This window comes from Somniosus microcephalus, chromosome 10, assembly GCF_052327205.1.
Source record: "Somniosus microcephalus isolate GS21.2 chromosome 10, FLI_Smic_1.0, whole genome shotgun sequence".
In the NCBI taxonomy this organism is placed as follows: Eukaryota; Metazoa; Chordata; class Chondrichthyes; order Squaliformes; family Somniosidae; genus Somniosus; species Somniosus microcephalus.
In genome coordinates this window covers 127,886,246-127,905,097 of record NC_140996.1, presented here as the reverse complement: position 1 = coordinate 127,905,097, position 18,852 = coordinate 127,886,246, and the positions used below count along the sequence as shown (strand labels likewise).

The 18,852-nt window shown below is 45.0% G+C and overlaps 1 protein-coding gene across 2 annotated transcripts in view; it reads left to right on the top strand.

Annotated features, from left to right (window-relative positions):
- Positions 1-18,852, top strand: part of naalad2 (N-acetylated alpha-linked acidic dipeptidase 2) — a 223,168-nt gene that overhangs the window by 137,181 nt on the left and 67,135 nt on the right. For both annotated transcript variants that reach the window (XR_015079726.1, XM_085998794.1), the window contains exons 9-13: positions 3,500-3,585; positions 4,473-4,592; positions 5,142-5,224; positions 7,298-7,361; positions 15,933-16,000. Coding sequence is in view for 1 of the 2 variants with exons in the window: in XM_085998794.1 (XP_085854920.1) it covers positions 3,500-3,585; positions 4,473-4,592; positions 5,142-5,224; positions 7,298-7,361; positions 15,933-16,000 (421 nt within the window). In the remaining variant the exon portion in view is untranslated. The remainder of the gene's footprint in view (positions 1-3,499; positions 3,586-4,472; positions 4,593-5,141; positions 5,225-7,297; positions 7,362-15,932; positions 16,001-18,852) is intronic.

Below are 18,852 nucleotides of genomic sequence, written 5' to 3'. Positions count from 1 at the left end.
TCCCTATATATTTTTCCAATGTCCTTGTCCTTTCACCCATTGCCTCTCTCCCTCTCCTCTCACCATTCCCTTCCTCCTTCACCCTCCCTTCTACTTTACTCGCCCCACCTCCTCCCTTCCTCACCTCAACCCCTATAAGGCTTGCAAAATTATACAGATTCCCCCAAAGTAAGAAAAGAAGAGATATTGGACTGTTTGAAATAATATTGGGCCAAAGGGGACCTAAAATCAAAACCCCAGGAAGATTTGGCTAGTTTAAAAGGCATGTTCAGGCCTGTGGAAAAAGCTGCAACAAAAGGAATGGGTTGGTCACGGTGGGACAGACAGTTTGGGTATTGAAGGGGCCAGATTGTCTGAGAATGTTCTGGGCCATCTCAGTCATTCTACATAAAGACAATAAGCCCACGGAAAAGACTGTTCCTGCCGAAACTCACAGGGCCACCAAGTACATGAATAATACAATACATGCCAACAGTCAACAAAGGAGAACCTGGCCCCAGCAGGAGAAAACAATCAAACCACAGTTTAAAACCATTCAAAGATTTCCAAAACACTTGCACATTTTAAACTGATTTCGAAGCAATCCCGATACCAGATAAAGGCCAATTAAAAATAGATGGGACCATCCCCGAAACTCGATGAGAATTTTAAACATATTAAAATTAACGAGCCCACCAAAATTAACAAAGGGCCAGAGGAGATTTGGCGGTCAGATAAGCCAGGCCTCAAAACAGTATAATTGAGACCTGCTTGTTCAGTGAAACAGACGTTGAAGACGTTCGAGTTGAGAGAGTCAGTTGAGGACACAGCTCAAGAAGGTTCAAGTTCAGTACAGGAGAGAGAAAGCACAGTTCAGAAAAAGATATCATCACTGTACTTAGTTGGAGGATCGGAGACTTGAAGAAAGAAGAATGAAATGGAAGGAAAAGGAAATCACGGCAACCAAAGGCCTCAAGAAACCAGCAATTAACAATATTACCACCAACTAGGTAATATTGGGCCACCGCGACCAACAAGAAACCAACCACCAAGAAGTTGAAAATTCACAAACTTGTTTCCACTCTACAAGCTAGTCTGACTTATCCCTGGGTAAGATTTGACACAAAAGACTCTTAAAAACTATACCTAACCAAAGAAAATTGGGTACTTACCTGATAAATCCAACTACGCATCCAACCGCATCAGCGGACAGGCGAAGACTGAAAACCCAACGCAGGTGCATTCTTCCACCACGGCACCAACCGTCATAACTAAAGAGAACCCCGAAATCGCGAACCTCTACAATCTATCAAGAAAGTTGTTTGGTGAGCATTTCCTGGTCCTCTGGAATTCAACCTAGTTAGGATAGTGGGATTGGGAGGGCAAGGTATTTTTTGTCTATTGTAATTCTCTCCCGCATATTCCGAAGTGTTCCCCCTTTTAGAGCATAAGATTTATTGTATTGTATATTTTCCTGTCTCAAAATAAAAATCTCAATTCTTTTGACCAACTCAGGTGTCTGTTGCAATTTCACTACAACCCCCAAATAAGTCCAAAGTCTAGAACCAAGGCAGTGGGAGCGATTTGAACTGCTCAGGGAGTCAGAGGTGAAGCTGACCACACACACCACCCCTTAAACCCTTTTTCTTCCTAACCCCACTCCCTCCTCCAAAATATCATTAGGTTGATGCAGAGTTTGAACTTGTTGGTTGTATTATCACTTAAAATATCACTATCTTTGATCATTATCATGCAAAACTAAACCTTGGATTTTGATCAAAATATTAGTAGAGTTTGCTGACATATTAGTAATAATCAAGCCTCAAGATTTAAGTAATTTGCTGTTTGTTTGGCTGAGAAAATTTCAACTTTCAGTAATGTTATATAAATAGCCTATTGGAGCGAAGACATAAAGCCCAGAAATTATTCATTTACATACCCTACCTAACCTTGGGGGTGGTGAAACTAATCATAGCTCTGTATCACCATACCAAGAGATGATCCGCTAATTTATCCAGAAATCATCCTGGGATTACCCTTGCTTGGTTCCACTCTTACACATGAAATCATAGCCAGAGCATCCCCAGCAATGGCTTCTGTTCCCACCTCGCACTGTTACCCCCAGAGTGCCCCAAAGATCTATCCTTGGTTCCCTCCTCCTCCTCCCTCATCTACATGTTGCCCCTTGGTGACATTATCATCTAGATTGATTTCTGGGATGAGAGGGTTGTCCAATGAGGAGAGATTGAGTAGAATGGGCCTATATTCTGCCAATGCACTTTATTATGGTTATGTTTATGTTAATATACTACAAGCCAAATGTATGTTGAATGTTTAAATGTCTTAATCCAAATGTACACTCTCTGGAGCCGCAAGCCTACATTTCGTTGTACTGCACTTGTGCACTAACAATGACAATAAAAGTTGATTTGATTTGATTTTGATTTTGATTATATTTTCTGGAGTTTAGAAGTATGAGAGGTGATCTCATTGAAATGTATAACATTTTTAGAGGGCTTGACAGGGTAGATGTTGAGGCTGTTTCCCTTGGCTGAAGAGTCTATAACTAGGGGTCATGGTCTCAGGATAAGGGGTTGGCCATTTAGGACTGAGACGAGGAGAAATTTCTTCACTCAGATGGTTTTGAATCTTTGGAATTCTCTACCCCTGAGGGCTGTGGATGCTCAGTCAGTGAGTATATTCAAGACTGAGATTGATAGATTTTTGGACACTGAACAATCAACGGATCTGAGGATAGGGCGGTAAATTGGAGTTGAGGTCGAAGACCAACCATGATCTTATTGAATGGTGGAGCAGGATCGGGGGGTTGTATGGCCTACTTCTGCTCCTATTTCTTATGTTCCTCACTAATGGGATCAGCTTCTTCATGTACCCAGTTTTACCACTCCACTACCTCTCTTGATCTGTCCACTGCCTTGTCAAATCTTTGTTTAATATCCACTCATGCATGAGCTGCAGTTTCTTCCAGTTAAACATTTAGTAGACTAAAGCCATCATCTTCAGCCCCCACCAAAATATCTGTAACCTCGCCAGCAATACCTTCCCTCTCCCCAGCTATTCTCTCAGGATGAACTAGATTATTCACAATCTCAGCATCCATCTTCAAACCCCAAGCTGAGCTTCCAACCCCATATCCTTGCCATCACAAAGACCACCTACTTCCACCTCTAACATCACCCATCTCCACCCCTTCCTCAGGCCATCTGTTGCTTTAAACATCTGTGCCTTTGGTCACCTCCAGACTCAACTATTCCAAAGCTGCTCAGGCCAGCCTTCTATACTCCAACCTCTGTAATCTTCAGGTCACCGGAAACTCTGCTGCCTGAATCTTACCCAGGACTAAGTCCTGCTCACCCATCACTCCTGTCCTTGCTAACTTACGTTTGCCCATAGGCAGAACTTTCAACTGTAGTGTAAAATGAGCTAATGTGAGTAGTTAACCTGAACATTTATGTTACTTTTTTCACTGGAATGCTAAGGGATTTATTTTAAATTTTAGAAAAGTCAGAATACACGTTTACACGAGAAATGAGGTGAGACGAATATACAATGTAATTGGTAAAATTCGAGGAGCAGTAGAACCAGGTGAGAGTATTTCTGAATTTAAAATTATTTGAATTTGTTGCATTTTGTATTTATAAGATTGCATGTTCTTCTAAAAAGAAAGACTTGCATTTATATAGTGCTTTTCACGACCACTGGATGCCTCAAAGCGTTTTACAGCCACCTTTGGAGTGTAGTCACTGTTTGTAATGTGGGAAACGCAGCAGCCAATTTGCGCACAGCAAGGTCCCACAAACAGCAATATGATAATGACCAGATAATCTGTTTTGTTATGTTGATTGAGGGATAATTATTGGCCAGGACACCAGGGATCAGTCCCCTGCTCTTCTTCGAAATAGTGCCTTGGAATCTTTAACGTCCACCTGAGAGCGCAGACGGGGCCTCGGTTTAACGTCTTATCCAAAAGATGGCATCTCTGACCGTGCAGCACTCCCTCAGTACTGCACTGGAGTGTCAGCCTAGATTTATGTGCTCAAGTCCCTGGAGTGGGACTTGAACCCACAAACTTTTGACTCAGAGGTGAATGTGCTACCCACTGAGCCATGGCTGACACCAGTAGTGATGGAGATCTTTTATATTATAAAAGTTGAATACACTTTGGATAATGATTTCTTTGCTAAATTATATAGGACAAATTGTGCATTAGAGGAGTTCTGAGATTGGCCAGAATGCAGAGGACTCTATTTGACATTTGATCTGGAAGTGCTTGATGTTGACACAAAAGTCTCAAAAGGGTAAACTGTCTACATTTCCATCATGAACATAAGGCTGCTTTACAAATACACAAAAATCACACACCCTCATTTAAAAAGAACATTTTCAGAAAAGCATGCATGTCTCTTGCTCTTGATGAAGATGCTCTCGCATGAAAAATAAAAATTAGATTGTGTCTTTATCTGCTGTGACAGATCGATATGTCATTCTTGGAGGGCATCGTGATGCATGGGGTTTTGGCGGCATTGATCCAACGTCAGGAGCCGCTGTTGTGCATGAAGCAGTGAGGAGCTTTGCAAAACTCATGAAAGAAGGTAAAAAAAAATCACAATGTAGCATGTGTTACGGCATTTACTATTTTGCTGTAAATGGCCTTTTATTTCCTGGCATACAACTTTAAATTACAGCAATTCAGCTGGCCCCATGGGCGACTATAATAGACCAAATCTATTACTTGTGGAGTGGGTGTTAGTGATCCAGAGTATATTATCAATTTTTTTCAGTAAAGCATGTCTCATTATGTGGATTCCTGTTTTATAATAGATAGTAATAAATATATTTTGCTTTTAAAAGGAGTTATTTTGCTTTTAAAAGGAGTTAAGCCAGAATTGTATAAATATTCCTCTAGTGTAAAAAGAAAAGAACTTCTATCTGCAATTAGCTTCACCGTCTTTAGCCTTAACTGGGAAGTGAAATTTAGATGGTGGTCTAATGAAGCATGCCAGTACCCCATTACAGTCAGCATACCTTCTTGGCCCAATTCCAACACCAGCTTACTATTACTGGTGCTGGTAGGTGAGAGTTTAAGGGCAAAATTATACCCCTTAAAGGCGAACTACTTTTTATTATTTGATTCTATATAGGTTGGAGGCCCAGAAGAACCATAGTATTTGCCAGCTGGGATGCAGAAGAATTTGGTTTGTTGGGCTCCACAGAGTGGGCAGAGGTAAGTTGTTTGAAGTTCGAGAACAAGGAGCATGCACAGTTTATAGATTTCAGTCATCTAAGTAATGGAAAGCTAGTTCTACGTAATATCCACAATGCCCTTAAAACCCCAACTTGTTCTGTAGTACCACCTTCCATTGCTAACTATTTACTTTGTAGCATTTCATTTCAGCACTGCTACATTAGTGTCAGATTTGAAGTTAGGGATTATTGAGGCAGGGATAGAAGGGCACTTTAATCTTTCTGTAGCTGAATTTAAAATGAAATTAACAGTTATAAATATTTTGTGCTACTCCATCTTGTACTTTTTTATTTAAATAGCAGCATATCTTTAAAAAAAATATAGACACAAATCTGAATATATGCTAATAAAAATCTATCTTTTGTATAATATTTGAGTAAGACACAATATATGGCTACATTGGTATGTTAATACAGATAGGCCTAGAAATTCGGTGGGCTGCGCCACCAGTTAGCGCCCAAAGAGGGCACTTAGTGGGTTTAGCGCCACTGGCCACGCCTCCCGCGAAATTTAGAGGGGCACTAATGGCGGCGTTAGCCTGTAGCGCTGCGCCGCCACCGATGACATCATCGGTGTGTGCAGCGCCTCGCTACCGCCCCGATCGCGATATTTGGTAGCGCCCCCTGCTGTAACGCCGGTCGCAATTCGCGACCGGTTCAGGGGGGCCTACCTGCGGCGGTAGAGGCACAAATTAAAGGAGAGGTGCGGGGCGGCCATCTTTGTTGGCCGCCTGCCAGCACCTCTCTGCGCTCCCGGCCTCCTAACCCCCCCCCCCCCCCCCCGCATTGTGCCAGTTGTGTCCCAAGAGCCCGGCACTTCTCCTCGGCGCTGGGCTCTTTCGCCGGCACTCGCGATCTCTGATCGCGCTGCAGCAGGCCCCTTCCCTTTAAGAAGGGGAGGAAGGCCTGCAGTACCGCAGCGTGCCGTGCCGCAGCGTGTGGCGCTGCGGCACATTGCGCTGCGATTTTCAGTTGCAGCGCCCCATGACAGATGCGGGGCGCCTCGAGTAGCGCCGCGCTTCCGTTTGGGGTGCTCAAACTGAATATCGGGCTGGCGCTCGCGGCTCCTTCCGGGGCGGTACTTCCGGTGCCCAGGCGAGACTGGCACCCCAAATGGGGTGCCACCGAATTTCTAGGCCATAGTGTTTTAACGGGATTTGGCACATAGTAATGTGGGATGTCGAGACTCAAAAGACAATGGGATACAAAAGTTGTTTGATGTGGCATATACAGCAATATAAATGGCCATGCTCCAGGAGCTGATTGGGTAATGAAGATGTGCTAAATACTGTAGGAAAACTGTAGTAACAATGAAAGTCGGCTTAAATTTGAAGAACAGTGCCTTAGGAAGATCTGTAGCAAAGTCTGAAACATACACATTTGCTAATCACATCCTAATGGATTCTGGAAATTGCCCCCATATACAGTAAAATGGGAAAATAGTTTAATGCGAGTTTGAAAATAAACCCTAGTTAAGTGCTAGAATGTATTGCTATGTTCTGACTGATGGAGCAGATAGGTTCCAAAAAGGAAGCACATTTGGGCTCAACTGGAATGCACTTGCACTGCCTACTTAGCTATAACTGGAAAGTTTAAAAAAAACTTTAGAGCAGAAAATAGAAAATGACCCCACTAACAGTTGCTGTTTGATTTGTTCTAAACTTATTAAAATTCAAGTAAAGATAGAATTTGTGTCTATCACAAAAGGCATCAAGGGGTATGGGGAGAGAGCGGGAATATGGTATTGAGATAGAGGATCAGCCATGATCATATTGAATGGCGGAGCAGGCTCGAAGTGCTGAATGGCCGACTCCTGCTCATATTTTTCTATGTTCTATGTTTCTATATAGCGTCTTTCACAACCTCGGGCGTCCCAAAGTGCTTTACAATGACTTAAGTACTTTTGAAGTGAAATCACTCGTAATATAAAGTACTAACTTTAGGCTTGCCATTGATTGAGGTGACACAAATATACATGATATAAGGTATATCAGATAAAGGAATGCATAAGTTAGTTCTGGATTCAATAATGTTTTGATATTTTTACATTAAGGACAATGCCAAACTACTTCAGGAACGGGGAGTGGCATATATTAATGCGGATTCAGCCATAGAAGGTAACTAACACAACTGAAATTGGGTAGTTTTGTTGATTTTTTAGCATAGATTTCTTTCTTTCTTTCTCATCTTTTGGCCTAGAAATGGTGACGAGTTTTTAAAATGTGCCTGTTACTCTTTTTGTATATAGAGTATCAGTAAGTCACCTGCCACACTGCTGTTGATAGTTTGCCGATGATGGTGTCAGAAATCCTATGTCATAAACCAAAAGTTTCATTATGCAGGCACCCCTCAAACTTAGAAATCCACGCAAGAAAGCTGAAGTTAACCTTCAAAATCTTTACCACTTTCTCAGTCATATCTGAGGAATTAGCTCCTCCACATTTCATCTATTGCAACATTCATCACTTGCAACCAGTGTTGCTCCATCTAAATGGAAAGCAGAAAATGACATGCCTATGTACACATCAGTCCACAATAACTACAGAACTGTAATCTTGTGTTCCGTTGTGTCAAATGTGATGAAAACCATCATGACTAAGAAGCAGTTGCAACATCTCAATTACAATATGTATCTGGTCACCAATCTGGCTTTAGAGAATAATTAATTTGTGATATTCCCCTTTCAATGGTAAAGGAATAAATTACAGTATTCTCTTGTTACCAGGGACAAAGTCAATGCAGTAGCCCCTAACATTTCTAGACCCTTTGATAGGGTGTATTACCCCAGCCTCATTGAGAGGCTGGCCTCTTGTGAAATATCCTGTGAACTGAATGCAATTTCCTCAGACAGTCATGATGAACAGACTTTTGCTATCTTAGCACAACCTGTGGGGGCAATCGAGAAGCATGCTTGGCCCAATTCTGTACAGTAAACTCTTGTTTAAACAGCACTTTATCATCCGGAATACTTTAATAACCGGCAAAATAGATATATCTCAATACAAAACAACACCTCAACAACCGGTAATCTTGTCGATTCTACCATACATTTAACGGAACATTCTGTAGGTGAGTACCCAATTATACAGTACAGTTCTTGATTTATTATTTCTGTTTGTGTTAAAAATTGCCTTGGTAGGTATACCTCTGTTATCCAGAAGTTTTCATCAACCGGCACTATCCTGGTCCCATAGGTGCCGGATAAGAAAGAGTTTACTGTATCTTGTTTCTTGTAACCTGGGGGGATTTACCAGAAATTACATTGTTCCCATTGCTGATGATTAAAACGGTGGGGAGCAGAGATTGTTAAAGGCAGAAGATACAGACAGAACTTGATACAATAGTATATTATCCTAAGTGCTGAGAAGACTGATGTGGATCATTCACCTCTAATCTACGTTCCAGTTACACAGCTCAGCCTTTTTAACTTGCTAATTGTGTCTGAACTACATTGGAGCAAACAATTGGCAAAGGTGGTTGGAAGAGTGAGAATTGTGAACAACGCTTTACTCTATTTGTTCCTAACAAAGTGCATGTCCAGCTTGTCATGAAATTTTGTAGCAGAAAAAAACCCTCTCTTGATCTATAATCCATACACTGAAGCAATCCAGAGAAGTTAAATAGATGAGAATGAGGCACTCTATACCAAAGATCATCCTCCACATCATCAGAGCGATCTGGCTCAGATAACTGTCATCTACAAGCTAGAGCAGAACTACAAGAGCCACATTTCTGCACAGGAACACAAGAGTTGGCACAGATGCAATTCAACAATCTTGAACAAAAAGTCTGCTTCGAATATCAGTGTTGAAACTTCACACATTGTTTTTGACACAAAACAAGTGTAGTTATCATCTGCAGTAATACCAACCCCACCGTTTCATAAATCATGAGACAAACTCTTAAAAATTGAGATTGGATAAGAAATCACGAGTTGCTATTTTTTTTTCCAAACATAAACTAATATAGATTGATAGTTCATTTATAAATTTAATTAGTGACTTTATTTCATCTCTAACAGGTCACAGATCTTTACAAAAACTATATTACTACATCTGAAAATACTTTGCAAAATGGGAACAATGTAATTTTAAAACCCTACCCGTTCTCACCACGCTACCATGCATCTCAGTTTAAGGTTATAATATTAAGCATATATATTTATGGCTTGGGCCACCTGCCAGCAAGAGGCGAGCATTCCACCCACTGCCCGCCTGTTTGATGGCTGATGTTAAAGTCACGCCTCAACTGTCCTGTGAACCAAAACCAAAACCTACGCTATTATACATGCTGTGTCTGAGATAGTCCAGAAGTAACTATGTTTTATTGTTGTTTTTGGCCACCACCATAAACTCTGCTCCTTGTCACTGACTTAATTCTCCTCCTCAGCCACTCATTCAGGCTGAACCAGACAGTGCGAGATCTTGACCTCTGTTTGATCCGGAGCTGAGCTCCAAACACCACATCCTACCCATCACCAATGTGCCCCCGAGGGTGTGTGGCCACTCACCAATCACGCGGTCCCGCGCAGGCCGCTCACTAGCTGCTGCCGCCGGAAGAGATACGGTGCATACACGGCTGCAACTTTAAAGGGCCCGCACAGCGGGAAAAAAAATTAGAAGGAACATTGCCCATCACCACAACTTCTTATTTCCGTCTCTGCAGCACTGGCTGTTTCTGCCCCTACCACAACTCCTGCACTGCTGAAACCCTTTATCCATGCTTTTGTCACCAACAGAATAATTTTCTCCAATGCCCTCTACTGGCTCTGACTCTCCAACTTTCACAATTTCTGACTTGTCCAAAACTGATCCAGTCTTACTCTTTTCTGCACTCAGTCCTGTTCACCCATTATCCCCATTTTCACAAACTAACTTTAGCTGCGTGTCCCCCAACACTTTTTAAATTAAAAATCTTTGTCGGTATCTTCAAATCCCTTCACAACCTCAACCCAACTTTTGCAACCTCCTCCAGTTTTATAACCCCATCCTGCATCCTTTAACCTTTTGACTCTGGGCTTTTGTGCGTTCCCAGTCCCTTCACCTCACCGTTGGTGGCAGAACCTTTAGCTGCCTCATCTCTTTCTCTGAAACTCCCTCTCTAAACGCCTCCACCTCTCTCTTCTCTCCCCACTTTGAGAAACCAGCTCAACACTGTGCAATTTTAGCCAAAATAAAGTGAAGACAATTTAAGAAAATTAGGGCTCGATTTTAACGCAGCTGACAGACGGACTTTTAGGCATGCGGGGGGTTAAAATCGCAAAACCTGGGGGTCGGGCCCTCCCGGCTGGTTCCTGCCTCCACGCCATTTTAACCTAGGTGTGTCTGATTGACCCGCTGCAGGCAGGACTGGTCTTTAGGGCCCTTAAACAGCACTGATTGGCCTTTATAATCCCATTTTAACAGGCCCTTGCCTGTTTAACCCTTTTCCCACTTAAAACGCGCTTGGTGGGGATCATGCCTGTGAAACCTGGCATGAACACTATTGACTTGCTGACTATCAGCTGCAGGTCCAACATTAAAGAGGATATTTGATCAGCCATCATTTGCAGGTGGCAGGACTTTGTTGTCTCAGGTCTGGGGCAACTTTTACCAGGCTTAACCACAGCTGTGGAAGTTTGGAGCCTCACACGCTTCTCCAGTGTGAACTCCTGCGAGACCCCTCTCACCACCCTCACTCAGCGCTTCCTCAACTGAGGCAACTACCAGAAGCATGGGAGGCCTTTCTTTCCTTCCCCTCTTGGCATTAGAGGACCTCCAGCCCCATTCGCGAAATGACACATGCCACAACTGCCGAAGTTGCCATCAGAATTTTTATGAAAAACAAACAACTGATGGCATTTTTACAAAATACACAGCATTTCACCCAAGTGACTACCCTTGTGACTATTTGTGCTTTATTTTCCTCTTACGCGTGCTCCTACGTAGTTGTTCCCCTGTGGCTTCAGCAGATGTGGAGGCCCCTTGCTCACTTTCCTGCTGCTCCTGTCTCGACACCTTTGGGGGGCATCCTCTGGGATGGCGAGCCTGTGAGGGCTCACCAGCAGTCTGCTGCTCCTGCGACTGTGCAGGGGTTGAGACCTCTATCTCCGTTGGGTGTGGACTCCGGCGGGGCTCTGACCGAGGGCTCTGCAGTGGCATGGAAGTGTGAGCGCTGGGAGAGGAGCCCCCACTTCCTTGAGGTCTGCCACCAACCTCCCTCTCATGGGTCAGGTCACCCTCAGTGCCTGCAAGTGGCTTGAGAGCAGCTTGCTGCACATCAGGGGGGCCATGGGGACCCGTATCTACAAAGGCTGTCCTACTCAGAAGGGCTTCCATGAAGGTCTGGTTTCTCTGTTCAATAGATGCCCATCGCTCCTCAAGAGATGTCATTCTATTCTGAACACTCACCATGTTTTCCATACCCTGGCGACTAACCTCCTCCATGGCCGTATCCCTTCTCTCTACCTTTGCCCTCCTCTCCTCTACCGTAGCCATCCTCTCCTCTATGGTAGCCAGCCTTACCACGGAGGCAGCAATCATTTCCACGTAGGTAGCCATCCTTTCCGTGTTGATGCATTCATGTGCCAATGACTCCACAAAGGCTCTGCTCATGTTCGCTATGGACTCCTCCATTCGCTCCACACTCGCAGCGACCCTGGAGACAAAACCTGCCAGAGACTCCTGTATCTGTTCCTGGAGTTCCAGCACTGCTGATCTTGTGGATGGACCCAGAGGCAGAGGGTCGACATGCAGCTGAGCCGAGCTGGCAGAGTCCTGCGCCCTCCGTCGAGGACTCTCCACTGCTGTCCCTGTCTCCACAATCTGCTGATGCTCACTTGTGAGCTGTGATACACCAGGTGACAACTCTACTCTATGTCCCGAAGGTCCCACCGAGGTGTGAGTGTCTGCGCTGGTGCTGGGTGCGCTTATTGCTGATGACGCTGCAACCTCAGAGGTTGCAGATTCCTCTGAGAAGTCTGGCTGCTCAGGCTCTTCCTCCTGCAGAGTGGGGACGGGGGCTCTCGATGGTCCTGTGGGGGAGTCAAGGAAAAAGTTAGAGATGTGATGCCAAGGTTACATGCACATTGCATTTTGCAGATGATCATAAGTCCATATGATGTAGCTTCAGAATCATTATCAGCGACTCATGCAATGCCAATGAGAGAGATGGAAAACTATTCTGTCACCAGCTTGCGGAGATGCTCCTGCCTGTCCTTCCCAACGTCCACATCTCGGTCAGCCCCGGCAATCTCCAGGACGTCTTCCTCCCAGGGGGTGAGCTGGGCTAATGAGGGCGGCCCTCCTCCTGTCCTGGCTCACACTCTCCTGTTGTGAGCTCTCTTTTCCTGCAATGAGGGAGACAAGTGGAGGTTGAGTGAGAATGAAGGAGTGAGTGCAGAGATTGCATAGCATAGATACTTAGAAGGAGACAACGATGGAATGAGGCTGCAATACCAAGGGCCCTCCCTGTGTGTTGTCAGTTGTGTTCAAAGTATCAGAGTGAGAGGGATTTTGAGGGCTGCATGGTGGCATAGTTCTGTGAATGTGAGCATAGAGAGAGAGGGAATGGGTAAGGGTGCATGGATGTGAGTGTCAAGTGGGATGTGGAGGCAGAGATTGCTGATGCTGAGTGCTGGTGAGGAAAGGCAATGGGGATCAGATTGAGGGTGATGGAAACTTCATACAGTACTTACTTTTCCAGTGCGAAGAAGGTCATGGAATCTTTTCCTGCACTGCAACCATGTTCTTCGTGTGAGCCCCAAGCAGTTGACTTGACCTGCCACCTGTAGCCACACAGCCTTGGTCTGAATGGGAGGCCTCTTCCTCCCTGAAGAAGGGAACAGGACCTCCCTGTGGGCCCTAGCACCATCCAGTAATGCCTGGAGTGAAGCCTCATCAAATTTGGGGGCAGATCTGGCCCTCCCGCTGACCGCTGCTCCTGCAGGCTCCTGGCGATCTTAATGGTGAAGTTTGGGAGCCTGCAGAGGAAGCAAGGCTTGCTGTGGACCTTAAAAGCAGCAGCAATGATGACGCCATATTCTGCGACTTTCTGACTGGAAATACTCAATTGCCAAGGCTTCCCACATGTTGGAAATCAATTGGCCAATTGAGTTAAAATTGCATCAATCTCATAGACCCATTTAGAATCATGTGGGAATCACTAAATTCGGGGAACCCGCCAATTCCCCGCACCTGAGATAAAATCGACCCCTTAATGTCTGATGCCTTTGAACTGAGAGATTCCACATTAGAATTTTTCAATACAATACTTCTTGTATACTGTGGCCTTTGTGCAGGATTTAGTATTCATATTTCCTACACCTACCTTCGTAAACTGTTTCCCCTTTTTGCTATAACTCCCCTCACAGCTTAGTTTCTGGATTTCACGCATGGATTAAAGGAAGCCTTCTGTTGTACACCTCGTAGTTTTGTTAGTCCTGCCTTCCCCCCCTCCCCCCGGATCATCGTGCAGGGTCAATCAGTCAGTGTCTGACTGGCACGGTCATGCCTCATTTATGCTTTGCGAAGATTCCATCGAATTGTACCTGTCAATCAATGGGAACATTGGCCCTGAATTTCCGATCGGAGGCTTCCTGCGTGCGGATGCCTCCGATCGGAAAAAATCTACACACTTACCTGCTGGTACCGTAGGTCCCGAGACTTGCGATCCTGGGCCTCTCCTCTATGAAATGCGCAGAGACCTAGGTATCCCAGGGGCGCATGCGGTTTGCAAGCGCCCCATGGATCACGTGGACCATGGGGTTCCCCATCAAAGAAGGGAATCCCCCTTCATACTTTTGACAGGTCTCTACGCACAGATCTGTCAAAAGCATGAATGGGGATCGCTTAAACAGTTAAACATTAAATTTTTTTTTTTTAAATCACTTAGTTAAAATTACATTGGCCCGTAATTTCCAATAGGAGGCTTTCTGTGTGCGGATGCCTTCTATCGGAAAAAAATCTATGCTCTTACCTGAGGGCTCCCGAGGTCCGGACACTTCCGATGCTGGGCCTCTCCACAATCGAAATGCACAGGGCCCACGTATCCCAGGGGCGCATGCGGTTCGCAAGCGTTCCTGGGATCACCTGGGCCAGGCAAGCCAATGAAAGAAGGGAATCCCCCTTCATACTTTTGACAGATAGAACTGTCAAAAGTATGAATGGAGATCACCCCAAAAACACATCAAAACATTAAATAAATTAAAAAAACAAAAATCACATTTTTTAAATGAGTTAAAATTACATTAAATTAAATATTTGAAACAAATTAAATTTTTTGCAAAAAAAATATTGTTTTTTACAGGGCTAAAAATAAACCTTTTAAAAAAGTATTTGTTTTGCTTTTTTAAACTCTTATGCTGGTAAAAGCAGGCCTTATACCTGCTTTTACCAGGCGTAAGATATTCAAGTGTTTTCAGTGGGCGGAGGTTCTGCCGAAAGCGGAACTCTCCACCCGCAGAGGCCCTTCTCCAGGGCAGGCGTCCAATCTGTCAGGAGGATTCTTGACAGATCGGAAATGCTGGTTTTCAGCGCATGCGCTTTGCATGCCTGAAACCGGCATTTTCGATGTCCCTACGGGTGTGTATACAGCTCGTACACACCCACAGGCATCGGAAAATATGGGCCATTAAATTAAATATTTTAAACAAATTTAATTTTTTGAAAAAAATAATTAAAGTTTTTACCAGGCGTAAGATTTTTAAAGACTTTCAGCGGGCAGAAATTGTGCAGAAAGTGGAACTCCCTGCCCACGGAGGCCCTTTTCCCGGGCAGGCGGATGATCTGTTAAGAGAATTCTTGACAGATTGGAAGTGCCGGGTTTTATCGCATGCACTTCGCATGCCTGAAACCGCCACTTGCGAGGCCCCTATGGGTGTGTACACACCTCATACGCACCCGTGGCGGTCGCAAATCCGGCCCATAATATATAGAGGCATGCAGGCAGAGATTGCTTTTTTTTTTCTGTACAAAAGTTATGGTTTGGAATCAATCAACCGTTCAACTTGCGAGTTTTCTGTGGTGAATCGCGAGATCGCTCGTTGGGTGGGGGGATTTTCATTAAAATTGCATGTCTTGTGATTAAATCGTGAAAGTTGGTATTACTGCATCTGGAATATTGCCCTTTGTACGCAAGCATTTAAGTACAGAGTTCGCCATCAGTTGTTAAACTAAGGTCATGGACCATATAGTAGACTACGGAGAACTCCATGCTTTGCTTGATAGAGAGAGTGCATTAAGAGGTACAAAATGTTTCTTTTCTCTCAGTAACCTGCGGTGACAATCCTAGTCATAGTTACTCTGGCTGAGCCTGATGTACAAAATAAATAAATCTGCATCTGTAGTTAGTCTTTTAGGAACCCAGTTAGGAGGTTAATTATTGAGCTAATTAAAGGGAAGATTATGAAGCATGCTGACCATGGCCCAGAATTCACACTCATGAGGCCACTTGAGTAGTGCTTCATGATGTCACATTGGGGGGGAGTTCTACACTCAAGTGTCCCTCTAGCCCTTTAACTCCTAATGAATCTGAATTATTTCATTATCTAATGTTGCAACCTAATTTGGGTTCATATTTGAATAATAAGGATTGTTGAGTTAATCTGGAAAGGTAACTATTCCATCTAAATAATTATTTGCTGCAATTTGTGATTTCTGTAATTTAACTCTGCTGTTCTCTCAATCTCTTTCTCTCTGTCTACCCCTCAGGTAACTACACACTGAGAGTTGACTGTAGCCCTTTGCTCTACCAGTTAGTTTATACCTTAACCAAAAAGGTAAGGAGGCTGTTTGACTGCAGTAGTTTCATAAGTTCTACTAGTATAGTTTGATTTATTTAAGTGAAAAGATGGATATCAAAAACATTTATATTGTAAAAGGGAAGGTTGCTCGGCCAGACATGATGCAACTGCCTTATCTTCACTAGATGTGGCTGCTCTATATTTCAATAGACACTTTCATTTTGTACTAGTGAGAAGAGAGTTTTGAGAAGTAAAATCATGTGTGGACCTTAGCAGTGTGGCTGGTTAAATATGGAGTTGGAGCATGGTATGAAGCAATCTTAATAGCTCACTGGCTTACTAAGATATGAAATATGTAGGTGGCACATCTTGTTGATGCTCTAACATACTTCATATAGAACAGTAGTATGTGGGATCATGTTTGCATTTTCCTGTACAATGAATATCTGATCTCCAGAATGCACTAAACAGAGGCTAGATATGTTATTAAAAAGGAGGAAATTTCAGGCATTTGGTACAGGAGGAAATATAGCAATATGGATAGACATTGGTTAATAGACAGGAAACACAGAGTTAGGATAAACTGGATTTGCTTACACTAGAGTAGGGTTGGAAGTGGCTTACCCCGGGATCAGTATGGGGTTCACTTTTGTTTTCGGTGTATTTAGACGATTTGGACTCTGGCGTAGGAAGTACAATTTTTAAAATTGCTGACAACACAAAAGTAGGGGGTTTGACAAATAGCAAGAAGGACTGGAAAAGACTTCAGGAAGACATAGATTAGTGGATGGGCAGACAGGTGGCAATTTATTATGGATAAATATGAGGTGGTGGCAGAGCCACTAAGGGACTCCGATCAATTGTATACAATTCCCTTTAATATGTTAGCTACAGCCTGAGTCTGTATCTTTGATGTTTTCACTGTTTACATGTACAGAGCGCGATTACTTTAATAGCGCGGGTAAACGCGATGACGTCACGCCGTTCATCACGTGATCCCCCACCGGCGGGAAAAACGTGATGACGTCATGACGTCAGCCACGGGACCGCCCAAGCAGTCCTCGTGGAGCCTCCGAACTGACTAGACCTATATTCGATGTTCTCCTGTAATTATCCATTAAACTCTGTTAGTTTTCATTCAACCTCGTTTATTTGATCGCCTGAGTGGACCTCAGTCTTTTGATAGGAACTAGACATTCCTACATTGGTGACCCCGACTTTTGTGAATGGTTTTCGCAGAAGTTACTGAACATGGAAACGAATGCCGTTGCTTTGAAGCTACCACAGTTCTGGGAGCAACAGCCAGCCGCGTGGTTCATCCAGGCTGAAGCCCAGTTCGCAATCGGGAACATCGTTGCGGATCAGACCCATTACTATTACGTGGTCTCCGCCCTCAACAGCGCCACAGCCTCGCGGATCATCAGTCTGCTTGGTAATCCACCAGAGGATCGCAAGTATGAAACGATAAAGGTGCGGTTGTTGCAGGTCTTTGGGCTCACGAAGTCGGAGCGCGCCCGCCGGCTGCTCGCTATGCCTGGCCTCGGGGACTCCAAGCCGTCTGAGTTCATGAGCCTAATGCTCACGCTCCTGGGCTCTTCAGGGAGCTATTCTTCAGCCAGCTACCGGAGCAAATTCAGGCTGCCCTAGCCAGGTCGGAAGTCACAGACTGCGCAGAGCTGGCTGCCGAAGCGGACAAGATTTTCGCGGTGACACAGCAGTACTGCGCTGCCACGAGGCACCCATCCCCCACAGACGCTGCTCCAGCCCCTCAACCTGCGGGGTTGTGCTCCTACCACGCCCATTTTGGCACTAAAGCAAGATGCTGCCGCCCTCCCTGCAGCTTTTCGCTCAAAAAAAAACAACAGCAACCCTGTCGAAAGAGGACCGGCTATAACGAGCGCCCCGCGGCTGCGATGGCAATCGGTAATTCGGGAAAACTCCTCTTCATCACCAACTCTCTATCTGGTCGACGTTTCCTCTGCGACACCGGGGCGCAGTGTAGCATCCTACCCGTGTCAAATCTTGATATACAAGCCGGGGGGCACGGCCTCTCCCTCGAGGCGGCTAATGGCGGGGCCATTCGGACCTTCGGAAGACGGCGGGTCCAGGTGTGCTTCGGCGGCCAGCGGTTTTACTTGGATTTCATCGCGGCCAAAGTGTCTCAAGCCATCCTCGGGGCGGATTTTTTGTGCTCCAACGGCCTCCTGGTGGATGTAAGGCACCGCCAGTTGATCAATGCGGCCACTTTTCACTCCATCCCGTGCCACCGCGGTAACGCCGTGTCGCGCACTGTCTCCTGTGCGTTCCCACCTCCGGATGACTTCACTCGCCTCCTCGGAGATTTCCCAGACCTGACCAGACCCACTTTCTCTTCCACGGCCACGAAACATGGTGTCGAACATCACATCACCACTACTGGCTCCCCGGTCTACGCACGGGCCCGGCGCCTCGAACCTGGCAAGCTCGCGGCTGCGAAAGCGGAGTTCGACACGATGGAGCGGCTAGGATTATTCACCGGTCGAATAGTCCCTGGTCTTCGCCTCTCCACATTGTTCCGAAACCTGATGGCGGCCTTGCGGCGACTACCGACGCCTGAACGACGCCACTACTCCTGATCGGTACCCGATCCCTCATATTCAGGATTTCTCTGCCCATTTGGCGGGAAATACCATTTTTTCAAAAGTCAACCTTGTCCGTGGCTACCACCAGGTCCCCGTGCACCTGCAAGACGTCCCGAAAACTGCAGTCATCACCCCATTCGGCCTGTTTGAATTTCTGAGGATGCCGTTTGGATTGAAGAATGCTGCACAGGCTTTCCAGTGCTTGATGGACTCCGTGCTTCGGGACCTCAAGTTTCTATTCGTCTACCTCGACAACATCCTCATCGC